Source organism: Nipponia nippon, unplaced genomic scaffold (assembly GCF_047370975.1).
Source record: "Nipponia nippon isolate SJK-2023a ecotype South Korea unplaced genomic scaffold, ASM4737097v1 scaffold_13, whole genome shotgun sequence".
Lineage (NCBI taxonomy): Eukaryota > Metazoa > Chordata > Aves > Pelecaniformes > Threskiornithidae > Nipponia > Nipponia nippon.
This window is the reverse complement of record NW_028262324.1, coordinates 10,366,160-10,379,468: the sequence shown is the minus strand read 5'-3', so window position 1 is coordinate 10,379,468 and position 13,309 is coordinate 10,366,160. Positions and strand designations below refer to the sequence as shown.

The 13,309-nt window shown below is 46.5% G+C and overlaps 1 protein-coding gene across 1 annotated transcript in view; it reads right to left on the bottom strand.

Annotated features, from left to right (window-relative positions):
* PPP1R16B (protein phosphatase 1 regulatory subunit 16B) overlaps positions 1–13,309 on the bottom strand; it is a 65,819-nt gene that overhangs the window by 11,413 nt on the left and 41,097 nt on the right. Inside the window, exons 3-6 of the mRNA XM_087750349.1 lie at positions 5,476–5,546; positions 3,278–3,423; positions 910–1,013; positions 468–592 (exon numbers count right to left, since the gene is read on the bottom strand). Coding sequence (XP_087606475.1) covers positions 468–592; positions 910–1,013; positions 3,278–3,423; positions 5,476–5,546 — 446 coding nt within the window. The remainder of the gene's footprint in view (positions 1–467; positions 593–909; positions 1,014–3,277; positions 3,424–5,475; positions 5,547–13,309) is intronic.

Below are 13,309 nucleotides of genomic sequence, written 5' to 3'. Positions count from 1 at the left end.
GTGGGAGTCAGATCAGACTATGAGATTCATGAGAAGCAAGAGATTACTGGGAGGTCATTCAGCCCCATTTCCACGGAGGTCAGCAGAAGTGCTATGTTCTGCAGCTCCTCATTGTGGGATTTCTTGCACCTTTCTTTGGAAGCTGCTGGTACCAGCCACTGTCAGACAGGACCCAGGAGCTCAGTAGCCTTGCTGCAGGGCCTGAGCTGCTGGACAACTGACAGAGCTCACGTAACAAGGGCTTCGCTTCAAAAAGCACAGTGTTGGACACTAAGTTATGTCAGCTGTACTCATGGACAGAGTCTGTTCCTACAGGACAATAAACTAAAACAGGGAAAAAGATCAAAATAGCTTCCTCACTCCTCTCAGTGACTTGTATGTGTTGATTTTGTCTCCTACCACAGGGCAGGTTTCATAACCTACAGGCTGAAGGAAGGTAAAAGTGAAGGCGCAGCAGTTTCACTCACCAGCGTAGCACCTTGGGCATCAGTCCTGTTCAGGTCTTGTCCAGTCGCAAGTATGTCATGAATGTCACAGATCATGACCTGCTCTGGAGCAGCCCGCATCTCATTGATCCTCTCCTGTGTAATTCCTGTTAAAATTCAGTTAGAGAAGAGTTGGAAAGGGTCTTTGTCTCCACTGGTTGAGTAAAATTAGACTTAATAATTCCTGGTTGATATGACCTCACATCCTTTTCAGAGGCTATGTAGCTGAGGGGACTGACAGCTGTCCTTCACCCTCATCATTATTTAGGAATCAGAGAAACTACACAGAGTCAGGTTCCAAGAAATTATGCCAGGCAGCAGCTCTCTGCTTTTCTCCAGAGGCAAATCAAGAGCTGAGAAACAAGGTAATTTTTAGTACTACACTGGCCCGTTTTTATATTTCACATGAACTCGGTCTCCTTACCTTGATAGGCCATGCAAGTCTCAATGACATCCAGAGTTGGCTCATCTTCACAGAGGTCGTACGGCATGTTGCCATCTGCATTCACTGCCAACAAATCTGCTCCACTGCAAGGAGAAAGCGGCGTTACACAAGAAAGGACCTCAGACATCCTAGAGCAGACAGTGCCAAACGCTAGGATAAACGCTTAGAAAAAACTAACTGGGATTTAATAGTTGCCCAAATGTCACCAAGATTTGTGTCAGAGAAGAAAGATTTGAAGCAAAGCCATGGAGCTATGAATGGGGAAAATAAATTCCAGAAGTGGATGAAAGGCAGCACGCTACGCCTCCTTCATGGGCTGCGGTGCGCACGAGCCACTGAGCCATTCCTGTCCTCTCCTGATCCTGGCACTGGACACACTGGCAGCTTCTCAATGATGAAAGTCATTTATTTGCTCAATTTCTGGATAACAATGCCAAGCAACTACCAGGTGCTTGGTATCTGGGCATCTGGCAGTCCTTCAATGAAAAGTTCACAAGGACCAGAAAAGTTGGGAAAGATAGGGGCTGAATGGTGGAGGGCGCCTTCTGTCTAGCCAAGGGCACATTGGCAAAAAATAGTAATAAAAAAAATATCCTGTCAACTGGTGAGTTTTTCTTTCTGATTGTCCAAAAGCACTTCTTTAAGTGCTTTAGTGACCTCTGGGAGGTCACTATTTGGAAGTAAAATTGCCAGCTAAACTGATCGCTGTCCCCATATTCCTACATAGTAGAAAATTTCCAGCGCCTTCTGAACTGTGCCATTTTAGCTAGCTGTTAAATAGTCTCAGCTGAATTCTGATCTACCTTGACAGTTACCAGCCATGGAAGGACAGCAGACAGTATCCACTTGCGTTTAGATTCCTGTTTCTTTATTTATTTTTTCCCCTCTGCCTGAGCAGAGCAAACTACATTGAAATTCACATTTGCAAAGTACCAGCGTTAGTTTAATCAGCAAATAAAAAAAGCAAGGAACTGGACATCTTTTGTGGGCTACTTCCTCTGGTGGTCTCCAAGGGTTCCAGGACCCATCACCAGTAGCGTAGCCTTCAAAGGCAGTGTTTAACCAGTCATTTGATATGTGACACCTCCTATAAAGGACAACTGTGATTGCAGCAAACAAATTAAATCACCCCATTCCTCAAAAGTCCAGGGGAAGACTGTTTCTGAGCATGGGATCATGACATTAGGCTACTAAAGTCCAAATCTGCTGGCAACTACTCAACACAGGGCAGTCTATGACAACTAGGGCCATAAACTCCAGCTCCTCACCTTGCCACCCATCCCCATGACACTCCCTTATCTTCAATTAAGAGTCAGGAATGCGCTATATTGTTCCACATTTGTTTGCTCCATTTTTATGCCCCCCATCCAAAAATTTCCTAACCCAACTGGGAACATCCTCCAAGGGATGATTGTTTGCATCCTCAGCTCCACTTCCTTCATTATATGACCAAAGAAAAAGGGCCAGATTTTCAGTGCTAGTCTCCCAGATGACAGCATCACAGGAAGAAGTCTCCCTCCCCAAGGGAGAAGCAGCAGGCACTGCTGTGCAAGGCAGCCTGTTAACGCTCCCAAAGCACACTCTGCTCTCTACACCATCACTCTGGGAAATGGAGGAGAGGGCTCCATCCAGAGTCAGGACTATCTGCTCCAGACAGGATTCACAGCAGGTGCTCATTAAATCCTGCACATGGTACAGATCAAAACACATCTGGCTTCCTCCTCCTTGCTGGCAAGTCTAGAAAAGACTTGAGCTTTAAGGCCTTGACAAAGTCAAGTGGAAGGTCCAGTGCAAGTACCCTGTGTCACACTGCTGGGGAACAAATGCATTACAGGAAGCTAACTGGTTACTAATTAAGAGCCAGTAAGACAGGCCACAAAGTTCACCCAAGTACTTGAGCTACACAAACATGCTGCTGTCCTCCTACATCAGTGTCTCTCTGTCTGTGGCTAGAAGACCTGAAGCTGACCTTTAAGAGCTTGAGGGTGGATCCTGCTGGCTGCTCCGATTTCTACCCATCCAGTGAGCATGGTTCAACAAGCACAAACACAGACACGTACACACCAGAATACAGGCAAACAGTGGCAAATTTTGGCCCAGTCTCTGGAAGCTTCATGAAACTGAGTCAAGTCACCTATGGTTTTACTGTGTCTCCTCAGCCTTACTGCTCTTCCTCCTCCACCCTCTTCTCCCCCAAGCAGGAAGGAGTCCCATGAATAGCCTGAAAGCAGGGAATAATCACCACCGCTGCAATCTCGCAAGGTACTAAGCAGTCTCGGTTTCCATCCACAGAAGCTGTGGGTAGAATCAGATCTGCAGGAAGGGACAGACACAAAAAGCCACCTACTGCTGGATGAGGATCTTCACCAGGTTGATATGACCGCATGTAGCCGCTGCATGCAACGGAGTCCACAGCTCATTGTCCTTTGCGTTGACATTGGCCCCATGGTTGAGGAGAAGCTTGACTATCTCTTCATAGTTGTCTATGCAGCACTGGTGAGGAAGAGATGCAGACAGATTGTTTTTTTTAAACTTTTGGAAGATGAGGGCTCATACCTGCTCGGTTTTACCAGGGTACCCAGACACGGAGACCTACTTTATCCTGCAGTGTTTGGCAACAAGCATCTCCAACAGAGTTAAACACTAAATTGAGCACAACCAGGTCAGAAAGGCAACATGCAGAACACCTACACTGGACAGACTGAAGGTCACTGGTGTTTTACAGGGCCTTCTGGTTTGGGGGCAGTACCAGTAGGGAACAATAGCAAATATGCACACAACTTCTGTTCCACTGGGTCTTCCATATTCAAGAGCAAACAGCAGAAATTCAACGTAACCGGTATAACCACATACCAAGGGATGAGCTGACAAGCTGACATTCGCTTTTCTTAGGGAAAATCCCACACACTGGCATGTGATGAGTAAAAGTCTTCCCAGCAGCTCACGCTACCTACCACAGTTATCTGCACAAATGCAAGTTGGATTCCCAGAATTATGGGGTATTTCACAGGGCACCTTTCATCTGAGAAAAAAATCAGCATCCTCGACACACTTACACCACAGTCCCAGAGGCAGCCTGCAACCGCTTTCCTTTGGGGAAGGTGGAATTTGCTCTTTGATCTACCTCGTGCTCGCTTCTTGACGTGAACACATGTGTGATAAAGACACTAAAATAAGATTCATTCTTGTGCAAGAAGCCTGTTCATGGTCTATGCATTACTGCAGACCCACATGGGAGACTCACAGCTCAGCACTGCAGTATGGGCTTGTAATGGGGCTGAATTACACCCCACAACAAGCATTTTAGCAGCTGAGTGACAAGGACCTTTTATGTATTTCTATTTCTGTTTACCATTTGCATATGGAAGTGAGGTTAAAATCACGCCTGTCACACAGCCAAGTTATCACAGAACTGTAACTGCATCCTTCACTGGAAGCCACTGCTAATGGGCAATAGTGTTCACTTCAGAGTTCAGGGATTCAGTTAATTCTAGTGGGTGCAAAGTTCCCACCTCAACTCCCAAATGCACCTTTACAATAACTGATCCTTCAGTGGGCAAGGTGGGGTTCTCCGTGGCTTCAGTACCTAGTGGGGAACGCACTGAGGCTGTCAGCATTTCTCTGTATGCAGAATAACATCTCTTTGGAGAGGTGGTGGTGGGGACTTTTTATTCTTGTAGAAGCCAGTTTGCATTTTTAAGCAAACATCCATCCAGCTTTGAAGAGAGCAAGTGACTTGCAGAAGAATCCAAAATCCCAAGTCAATGGGAGCATTTACAGCAAGGACTAATGGAGAGAAAACCACGAGTCCCCGTTCCGCCCTCGGAGCGAGCGTGACAACCGTGCCACTGTTTCGCGGCAGCGGAGGCGGCAGCTGCCAGGCACGGCAAGTCCCACGGGCCTTCTGCAGGCTGTCTCTCCTGACGCTTTCGCACTGAAAATCAGGACTCACGAGGAGGGGTGGGAATGGGAGCCTTGGGAAGAAGAATAGAAAAACCCTCATGGCATCAGTGCAGAGGCTCTGAGGAAGGACACAGACTTACACACCACTATGGCAAGTCTGTACTTTACTGGCGATCAGCTGCTGCCATCTCATGCAGGATTTTGGAAGTCCCTGAGCCTACAGAGAGCAGCAGCAGGCTCTCCAAACATCCTGTGCATCATTTATTTAAACCAGTTTCAAAACTCATGGGTTGCCAAAGTCTCTAAATTTGAGTTAACCTGCTTTAAGAGTTTAGAGCCCATCCATGCAAAGATTAAAGGGTGGGAGAAACGTTGTTCACGTCTGAAACCCAGTCCCAATTCCTGAGCTTTTATTATCACTGAACGAAGTCTAGGATACAGCAAGAGAAGGACTTGATCTCAGTTTGCTCCCCAAGAAACAGGATCACCAGCACAACATGGTGAAGTTTCACTGCTTTAACTGAGCAACAAAATGAAATACAAGAGCTTTCTCCATTCCCCCTGGCAGGTCTGCTCAGAGGGCAGCGGGAAAACGCGACGGTGCAGAGCGGCAGGGAGCTGCGAGCTGCTCCCATGCCTCACCTGATGCAGTGCAGTTAATCCATCTTCATTGCACAGGTCCGGGCTGATGTTGCTCTTCAGCAAGTAACACACTGTAAGGGAAAGAGACAGGAGGAAAGGAATCAGATCAGTAATCCTAACACATCACTTGCTCTCAGCTAGCCCTGGCCAGTTCAAGACAAAGGCAACGCACACATCAGGGTGTCCCAGTGCAGGCAGAGCTGCAGGAGACCTCGCAGCCAAGAGCCCAATGTGAACCCGCAGTCACCGCAGTGCTGGTGAGGAAAAAGCCTTCTTGGTTCTATCCAGCAGAGAGCACCAGCATACAATTTTCCCCCAACTTCCTTCCAAAGGAGACTTTGCTATTACAGCTATCATTTACATACGGTTGTGCTGGAACAATCTACATTTCTATCTTGTGCTTTGCAGCCTCTGAGTGCAACATCTGCACACTGCAGCCCAGGAGAGCTCTAAGGCAATCAGTGATTTTTGGGTCCTGAGTTAAAACCGTAAGAGAGATCTCACTGTGGGAGGGATGAGGTCTTCCCTCACGAAGTTATCCATCTGGGACGAGAAGCCCAATATATTCAGGGGCCTGCCACATCGAAAATACACCAGGGTTGCTTTGGACGCTTCACATGAGCTCTTGGGTATTTGAAGAAAGCTTCCCAGAGGCTTTATTTTTTTTTTATTTCTGCTTTAGGGGGAAAGGATAACATTTATTCCATTAAAATGCAAATTTCTGAAACACATGAAAAGCCATTAGCCCCTAGGTAAAAGATAAAGTTTGCTCTGAGGTACAGATCTCGCACGGGGTAATAGCAATAAGGCTGGCAGAGGAAGTACATTAATAGCAACACCAGGAACTCTTCAAATTCAACACTGCTGACAGATCTTGATGATCTATACCCGTCTTCTGTTGTTTACTTGCTCATTCCCTGCTTTTTCTCCAGAGATTTCACTCCTTAATGCTTTTCCCACCTCAAATGTCATTGACAGCACAGGCACAAGCCAGAGGTTCATAACCATCTCCCTGGGGCCAGGGTGGGAACAGATATTCAAGTCCCATCTTATTTGTTTGCAAAGATGCAACAATTAAGCATAACCAGAGCTGCAAAATAAGGAACGATAACAAAGCTAAAAGGGCAATAACCATCTTCAGAGCTGGCAGTCAAACAGACTGCAAGGCTGGTCACTCCCAAAGCATCCTGCAGCCTCTGCTTCTGCTGCTTTTGACCGACTGCTGTCCCACTGTTAGAGGGGAGCTCTTTCCCCAGCACATCAGGGCTGTCCCTGGGGACAGAGCACTTCTGGCATCCGACGTAGAACACGGAAAACATGTCCACAATGACATCAATGTTGATTTATGAAGCTTTGTCTAAAAGATCTGGAAAATGCACTTGCAAGAAAGGCAAATCGAAACCAAAGTGAGATTTTGTTTGGAAGCCACTGGTCTGATGTTATCTAAAAGGAAGGCAAAACAAAATAGAAGTGAAATAAAACACTTTATATCACAGGATTGTTTCGCCCAACTCAAAACGAATGCTGGAATTTACGTTTGCTGGAAATAATTTCAAGGCACTGACACCTGCTTGATGAAACCGATACAAAAAAGCAGAATACAACAAAGAACAAAACTCATCCCCCCACCGCGGTGAGTCCAAAGAGCCTGAGTTTTTCCAGCTCAAAGGCCAGTGCAGGAAGCCCACGCCTACACTCAGCTCACACCCCCCGACACTTGCATGCTTGACAGTAATAAGAGCGCTGAACCCCAGCCAGTATATCCAATTTAATGACTGTGCTTCTACTGTTTCTGGCCAGCCCCAAGCTCCTGCTCTCCTAATCCAAGCTGAGTGATAGGCGAGTCATTCACCAGTGGATCTGGTTGTCTCTTATTTACTTTGGATGCTCTGCCATTAGGGTTTTAATTCAATCTCAGTCATTTAAAAGCCATTGTGTACTAATGACATGCAGCTCCATAATCATGTTTTGCCTGATTATGCAGACTTGGACAAGTAGATGCTGTCAGATTAACCTTACAAGTGCTGTCCCTCCACGGGAAGCAGTAGGATAAATCCCAGCTTGTTATGGAGTATGGGGTTTTGTGTTGAAGGCTCTGCAATCGTGGCTTGACAGAGCTTGTAAGAGTCCTTGAAGGGTTAAGATTCAGAGAAGGATTTATCTTACCCTAAAGCAGCTTTGAATTCTCCATTAACCCGTGCAGCAGCCCTCACGTTCGCAGTGCACCTCCCCTTGGCTCCCATCCGCCCTCAGGACCAGCTCACCACAGCCCTCAAAACATTTCCCAGTATCTCCCAACATGCCGAAGACTGACAACCACAAGACACCAGAAAAGAGCACAGAGAAATCAGGTAATGAAGCTAGGTATGGATGTGGTACCAGTGAGTCCAGGCAAACATGGCTTGAAGAAGAGATCAAACTCCTTTCCAACCAGTCCTAAGCTGAAGTTTGCAGCTCAGGGTTTGGCAGGGGAGCACAGGGCTGGGCAGCAACAACTCCTGGCCCTTTTCTCTAAAGTCAGAGGGATGTTGCCTTCAGTATTCCTCACGCTCCAGACAACAAATCCCAACAGCTAGGTAGAAGTCTCTAAGAACTGCGATTTCCTATTACATATGCCCCCTTTTACAAGTGAGGGGATTTACCCAGCGTCCCACCAAGCTCGTAGCAGAATGCAGCCCCAATTCCTACCCATCACCCCCCGCAGCAGGGCATGGGGTGGCAAAGAGCAGCTTCATCAGCCCATGCTCCCTGCAGGCAGACCTGCAGAGGGATGTGGAGGGAGGACATGGACATCTTCCCCATGCCCAGTGCCCAGGAACAGCCCCTCCCACATGGCCAGGAAGACCAAGTCCTCCTTTCTGACAAACTTCAGGAGAAATGTGCATTTGTGAGTTTTCCAGTGCCTTAAGAATAAGAAAGGGGCGGGGAGCACAACTGCGATGCTTTGCAGTGCTGGAAGCCAGACCCTCAGCTCCCAGGGCTGTGGCACTGCCACCGACCCACTCCGCTGCTTAATGCACAACATAAGGGACAGGGACCTGAGCAAGCAAAGTGCTTCTCTTTAAGCCTGCCGGTGCTGCACGCCTCACTGCAAAGCCCAACGCCTTCTCCTCCCGCCTCCAGGCACGAATGATGCCATACAGGTAAGAAGCGTATGCTTCAGCTCGCAAGGACACAGATTAATCACTCGACGCCAGCTAGTGTTCTGTTGGCTCAAGGCTCAGCACACCACCCATGCGAGGAAGATCCCCCCCATACGCACAAGGCATAGCACGGAAATGGGTCCTCTGCAAGCCCCTCTACGAGCTCAGGTCACTTGGAGCCCAACAGAATGGGGTTTTATGGGTCACATCGGCAGGTTCAGCAGGCAGCAGCCTCCACTTTAACACTTACGATTAACTTCTTAAGGAGAGCTCAGTGCCTAAAACGCTGAGCTCTTTGAAATCTGTTGTCCTTTGCATGTAGGCGGGGGGCAGGTGGGGAGAAGGGGCTGGATGCGCGGATATACTTCATTACATGTCAAGCGCAAGTTGTGGGAAGCAGTTCCAAACGCATAGCAAATGAAGGAATGAAAATTATTACAATAAGAGCTGGGTGAACAAATGGTTGTGAATAATTCATTGCAAATTATATTAACTGAACAATCACTCAGATGTATTTTCCATTATTCTGCTTGCCCTGCCTATAATTGAACCTCTCACACGCCAAGATGGTGTACATTAATCTTCAATTTATATTTTATCATTCACATCTGTACTGTGTTAAATGGAAAAAGCTCCCACAACAGCTGTGAAAATACATCCTAGGTTTTAAGTCACCCTCCATCACATGTCCTGGGGCAGCCTCAGACAGATTCTCCTCCCCAAACACAACAAACCCACTTCTCAGGAGCTCCCTCTCCTACCAAGCATGTCCAAACCTCGCTTATTATTCCTAAAACCTATAAATCAGAGGGAAGACAAAAAAAACACGGCAAAGGCCCTAAGGAAAATTCAATGCGGGGTAATGAGCTCTCTCACCTGAAGAGATTACAGCACTATCGTTTTTCATCAGTGTTCCTTCCCACTGAGTTTACACTAGAAACAGCTTTTCCAGAAGAGTTCCTAAACCAGATGAAGAGTTTTCCATGGAGAAAAAATGCCTTTGTCAGTGCAGTTCCCCCTAAGTCAATAAGCTACACCATAAAATTCTGGATACTATTACACTCCCATCTATACCCAGTGTTTGCATACCTCAATAACTCATAAGAGAAAAAGCCAACTGAAACGGATATGGATACCAGGGAGGGAAAAAAACCCCAGACACCTTTCTGATAGCAGGTCCTGATTCTTCCCAAAAATATATAGTGGCAAACTGTCCATACTGACAAGCAGGCTTATCTGTGTACTCCAAGTTTACATACACACACAGGCCATTAGTTTTTACAAATCCAGGTTTATCTTGATCCTTTGCACTCAACGATTTGTTTTTGAAAATATTTAAACTCTTCTAGTTCACTTTCTGGTTCTCAGGCCACCTTTAAAAGCTACTATTGCACTGAGGTCTCTATGGCAGTAGAATAATTCCTGTATGCTTATATCTGATTTCACTGAATAAAATGAAGAGAAGTTTCACTTGGATTAAGATGCACACTTTTACACATTGCTAGAAGTCACTGGCAGCCAAATGCAGCTTTAGTCAAAAACCCAGCGTAGCGGAAGAAACTCTGCCCAGCATTACTTGGTGTCTGTGCCACATAGGTGTGTTGGCAAAGGTCTAGAAAGACTGATCCCCCGCCTGCCAGGCATGGTCCGATGGATGGACTCAGCTACTCAAAGCTGCATTTTTATTGCTATGGTTTTGCAGGGATATTTATTACAAAGGAGAAATGTTGCCAGGAAAACAGCATTGCAGCTATGAGCACTCTGCCAGCAAAGCATCCAGCTTCCTAACACAGCATACTATGATATTGATATTTAAGAGAATATCTAAACCCTCAGCAATCACAGGATGAACTTACTGAGCCTTATCCTCCACTCCCTGCAACATACAACTGATAGCCCATCCTGGTCCATTGATAAGCTCTGCACCTCCCTAACGCTTTCTGAAAGACAAAAAAACCCACAGGGAAAAAACCAAAAACACAGCTTCAGTACACCTAAAAATAAATATGGCCCAGTTTGCCTGCTGAGCTAGCAACTGAGACATCCCATCATGATTGATCACCAAGCTTTCTTGGGAAGGTTTAAAGCCTGTTAAGACACTTCCCACCGAGTTTATAACTGGGCACACACATTCCTTCTAATATACCCACAAAATCTGGGAAGTTTGGAAAGAGGTCAGCAGAGCCTCATCTGCTTCGTGCCATATTCACACGGGCAGGGACATTTCATGCAGCTACACTCAGCCCAGGTGCTGCTTCTCTCAAGGAAAATCGATTTCTGATTTGATGCTTCTTGCTTAAGAGGGCATACCCTTCCTTAGCCCCAGGGAGCCAGCTTCACGTGGCAGGCTCTTCCTGCAGAGCTTGGGGCCCGGTTCGCACACAAATCTTATTCTGACAGCAAGTGAAAGTTGTCAACAACTCATACATTTATTTCATGCATAGGGTCCAATTCTTTCTCCCCCTCTTTGTGTCTATTTCCATCAATTTTTGCTTTATGCTTTGACACCTATCCAGCACTGTAGTACCAGAGCACCAAGAAGAATACTGTAAGGGGACAGCTGCTTACAGCTGCAGCTTGGCTGAATGGGCCACAGCCAGGCACCCAAACCCTACTGCATCCCACGTTTTTCTTGTTTTCTTGGTATTTGAATGGTGCCAATTTAAAGAGTAATAGAAAAAAAATGGTATGGATCAAGGAGACCAAGGCCAAGCTTCCCAAGGATGACTCAGAACCTGTAGCAATGAGCAGAGCAATGCTGGTTTTTAGGGTGCGATGGTGCTCAGCAGAAGGCACCAACAACGTGTAGAGGGAATCATCCCACTGCGGTCAGAGTCACACGAGCCAGCGGCCTGAGCAGGGAACACCAACAGAAAGTGAGGGATGGGGGACAGCCACGTCCTCCAGCAGCAGCTCGACAGGAACCTGCATCCCCCATCTCTTGAGTTCACACCTGAAACACTGGGTTTGGCGCATGCAAGCAGGCAAGCAACACATCTCACTTCCCTTCGTGTTTCAGGCATTTAGATGAAGGGCACCTACAGAGTCAGCAAACGCTCAACCAGGACCTCCTGTTCTCTTACTGCTGTGGCTACTTCCAGCTTTCTTCCTACAAAAAGCTCTTCTTGGAAGTCATGACAACACATGCAAATCCATTCAGACAACACAACATCAAAGCCTTTTATCTGAGCAGCACAGAGAATCCCACTTATATACCTGTTCAGAAACCACTTTTGATGTATTGGACCAAAACCTATCTACTGAGACATGCAGCAGTCATCACCTGTGATGTCTATACTAAGCTTATTATTAGAAAATAAATCTGTCATGGTATCAAAAAGGAAATGCAGAAAAAAAAAAATTAATTGGCTTTAATAGAAATTACAGCTTAAGAAGTGTTTAGATAAAAAGGAGCGATGGTGTCAGGAAGTAAACTTTTGCAGCTGTCCGAGTGCATGAAGAGCTTCCCCAGTTACATTAACACAATAACATAACAGGTGATCTGAGGAGCAGAATTGCAATAGCCCGCCAAGCTCCACGCAGAGCCAGCCTGCCAGTATTTGCAAGAGGATACTCTAATACACTCTGTGTAGCAGGAAATAGTTCATATTGCCATTTGAAAGTGTTATTAGGTTCCAGAGTCAACAGCCTCTGCCCCAGCTCGTATTTCAAGCATCCTATGGCCTCAGCTAAGCAGCTGTATGTTGACCTGAACCATATGAATGTTTTTTTAAGAGTCTCAATTATAAAACAGGAAACTTTCTATTTAGAGTAACGGAAAAGAGGTTTTGGTGGAGGGGTGGGGAAATACATATCTGCTTTTCAAGCTGCCCTGAATTAATAGCAAACCATTCCCTGCAGTGACAGCCTGCTGACTGCAGCCCAGGAGCTCGCCGGCAGACCGGGCTCTCCCCCTTCTCTGCTCCTCAGCCTGCCCCACTTCAGAGACCCTTTTTCTCTGTTGTGCATCTCTAACCTTGCCCTGGTCTTTAGAGAAGCTCCAACTGCTTTGGCTGTTTCGGTACCTTCTCCACTCTCAGCAGCATCCACTCTAACGTTGATCAGCATGTTTTGGGTTTTTTTTTTTTCTCCTCCAACTTTGTCTCCCTTAAGTTTAGGATGAAGATCTTTAAGAGATACAGGACCAAATCACATCCTTAGGTCAGCTCCCATGGATCACTGCATTCATGAAACAGGGTGCCACGTAGCCTGCGTAAGGCAGAAGTGCGGTGTGCCGGGACACGCTCTGCAATGCAGCCCTCTCAGAACCAGCTCTGTGTGACACGGCAGCAGCAGGAGCCGGTGCCAGCCCCAGGTCACACCCAGCCCAGATGTGTCTCACACCATTACCCCACGCGGGATACTGCAGGGGGCACGCCAGGAGTTAAAGTGTAATCTGCTAAAACATCACCCCCTGCTCAACAGCACCATTTCTTACTGGAAACACTGCATTGCCACACAGTGCTGGAAGGGAAATGTCTATAAAAGCAGAAAGTCCTCCTCTTTCTTTTTTTTGGTCAAATAAAGAGAGATTGTGGTTTCCTTTTAAAAAGCAAACGCTAGAGAAAAAACTTTCACACAAATTTAGCAGCAACCTGAACTTTACCAGAAAAGGATCAGCTGATCCTTAGCAGCCCTTCTGTTTTTGCAACCTGTAATTATTCAGCAGCAAATTCTACACGATTCAGAGA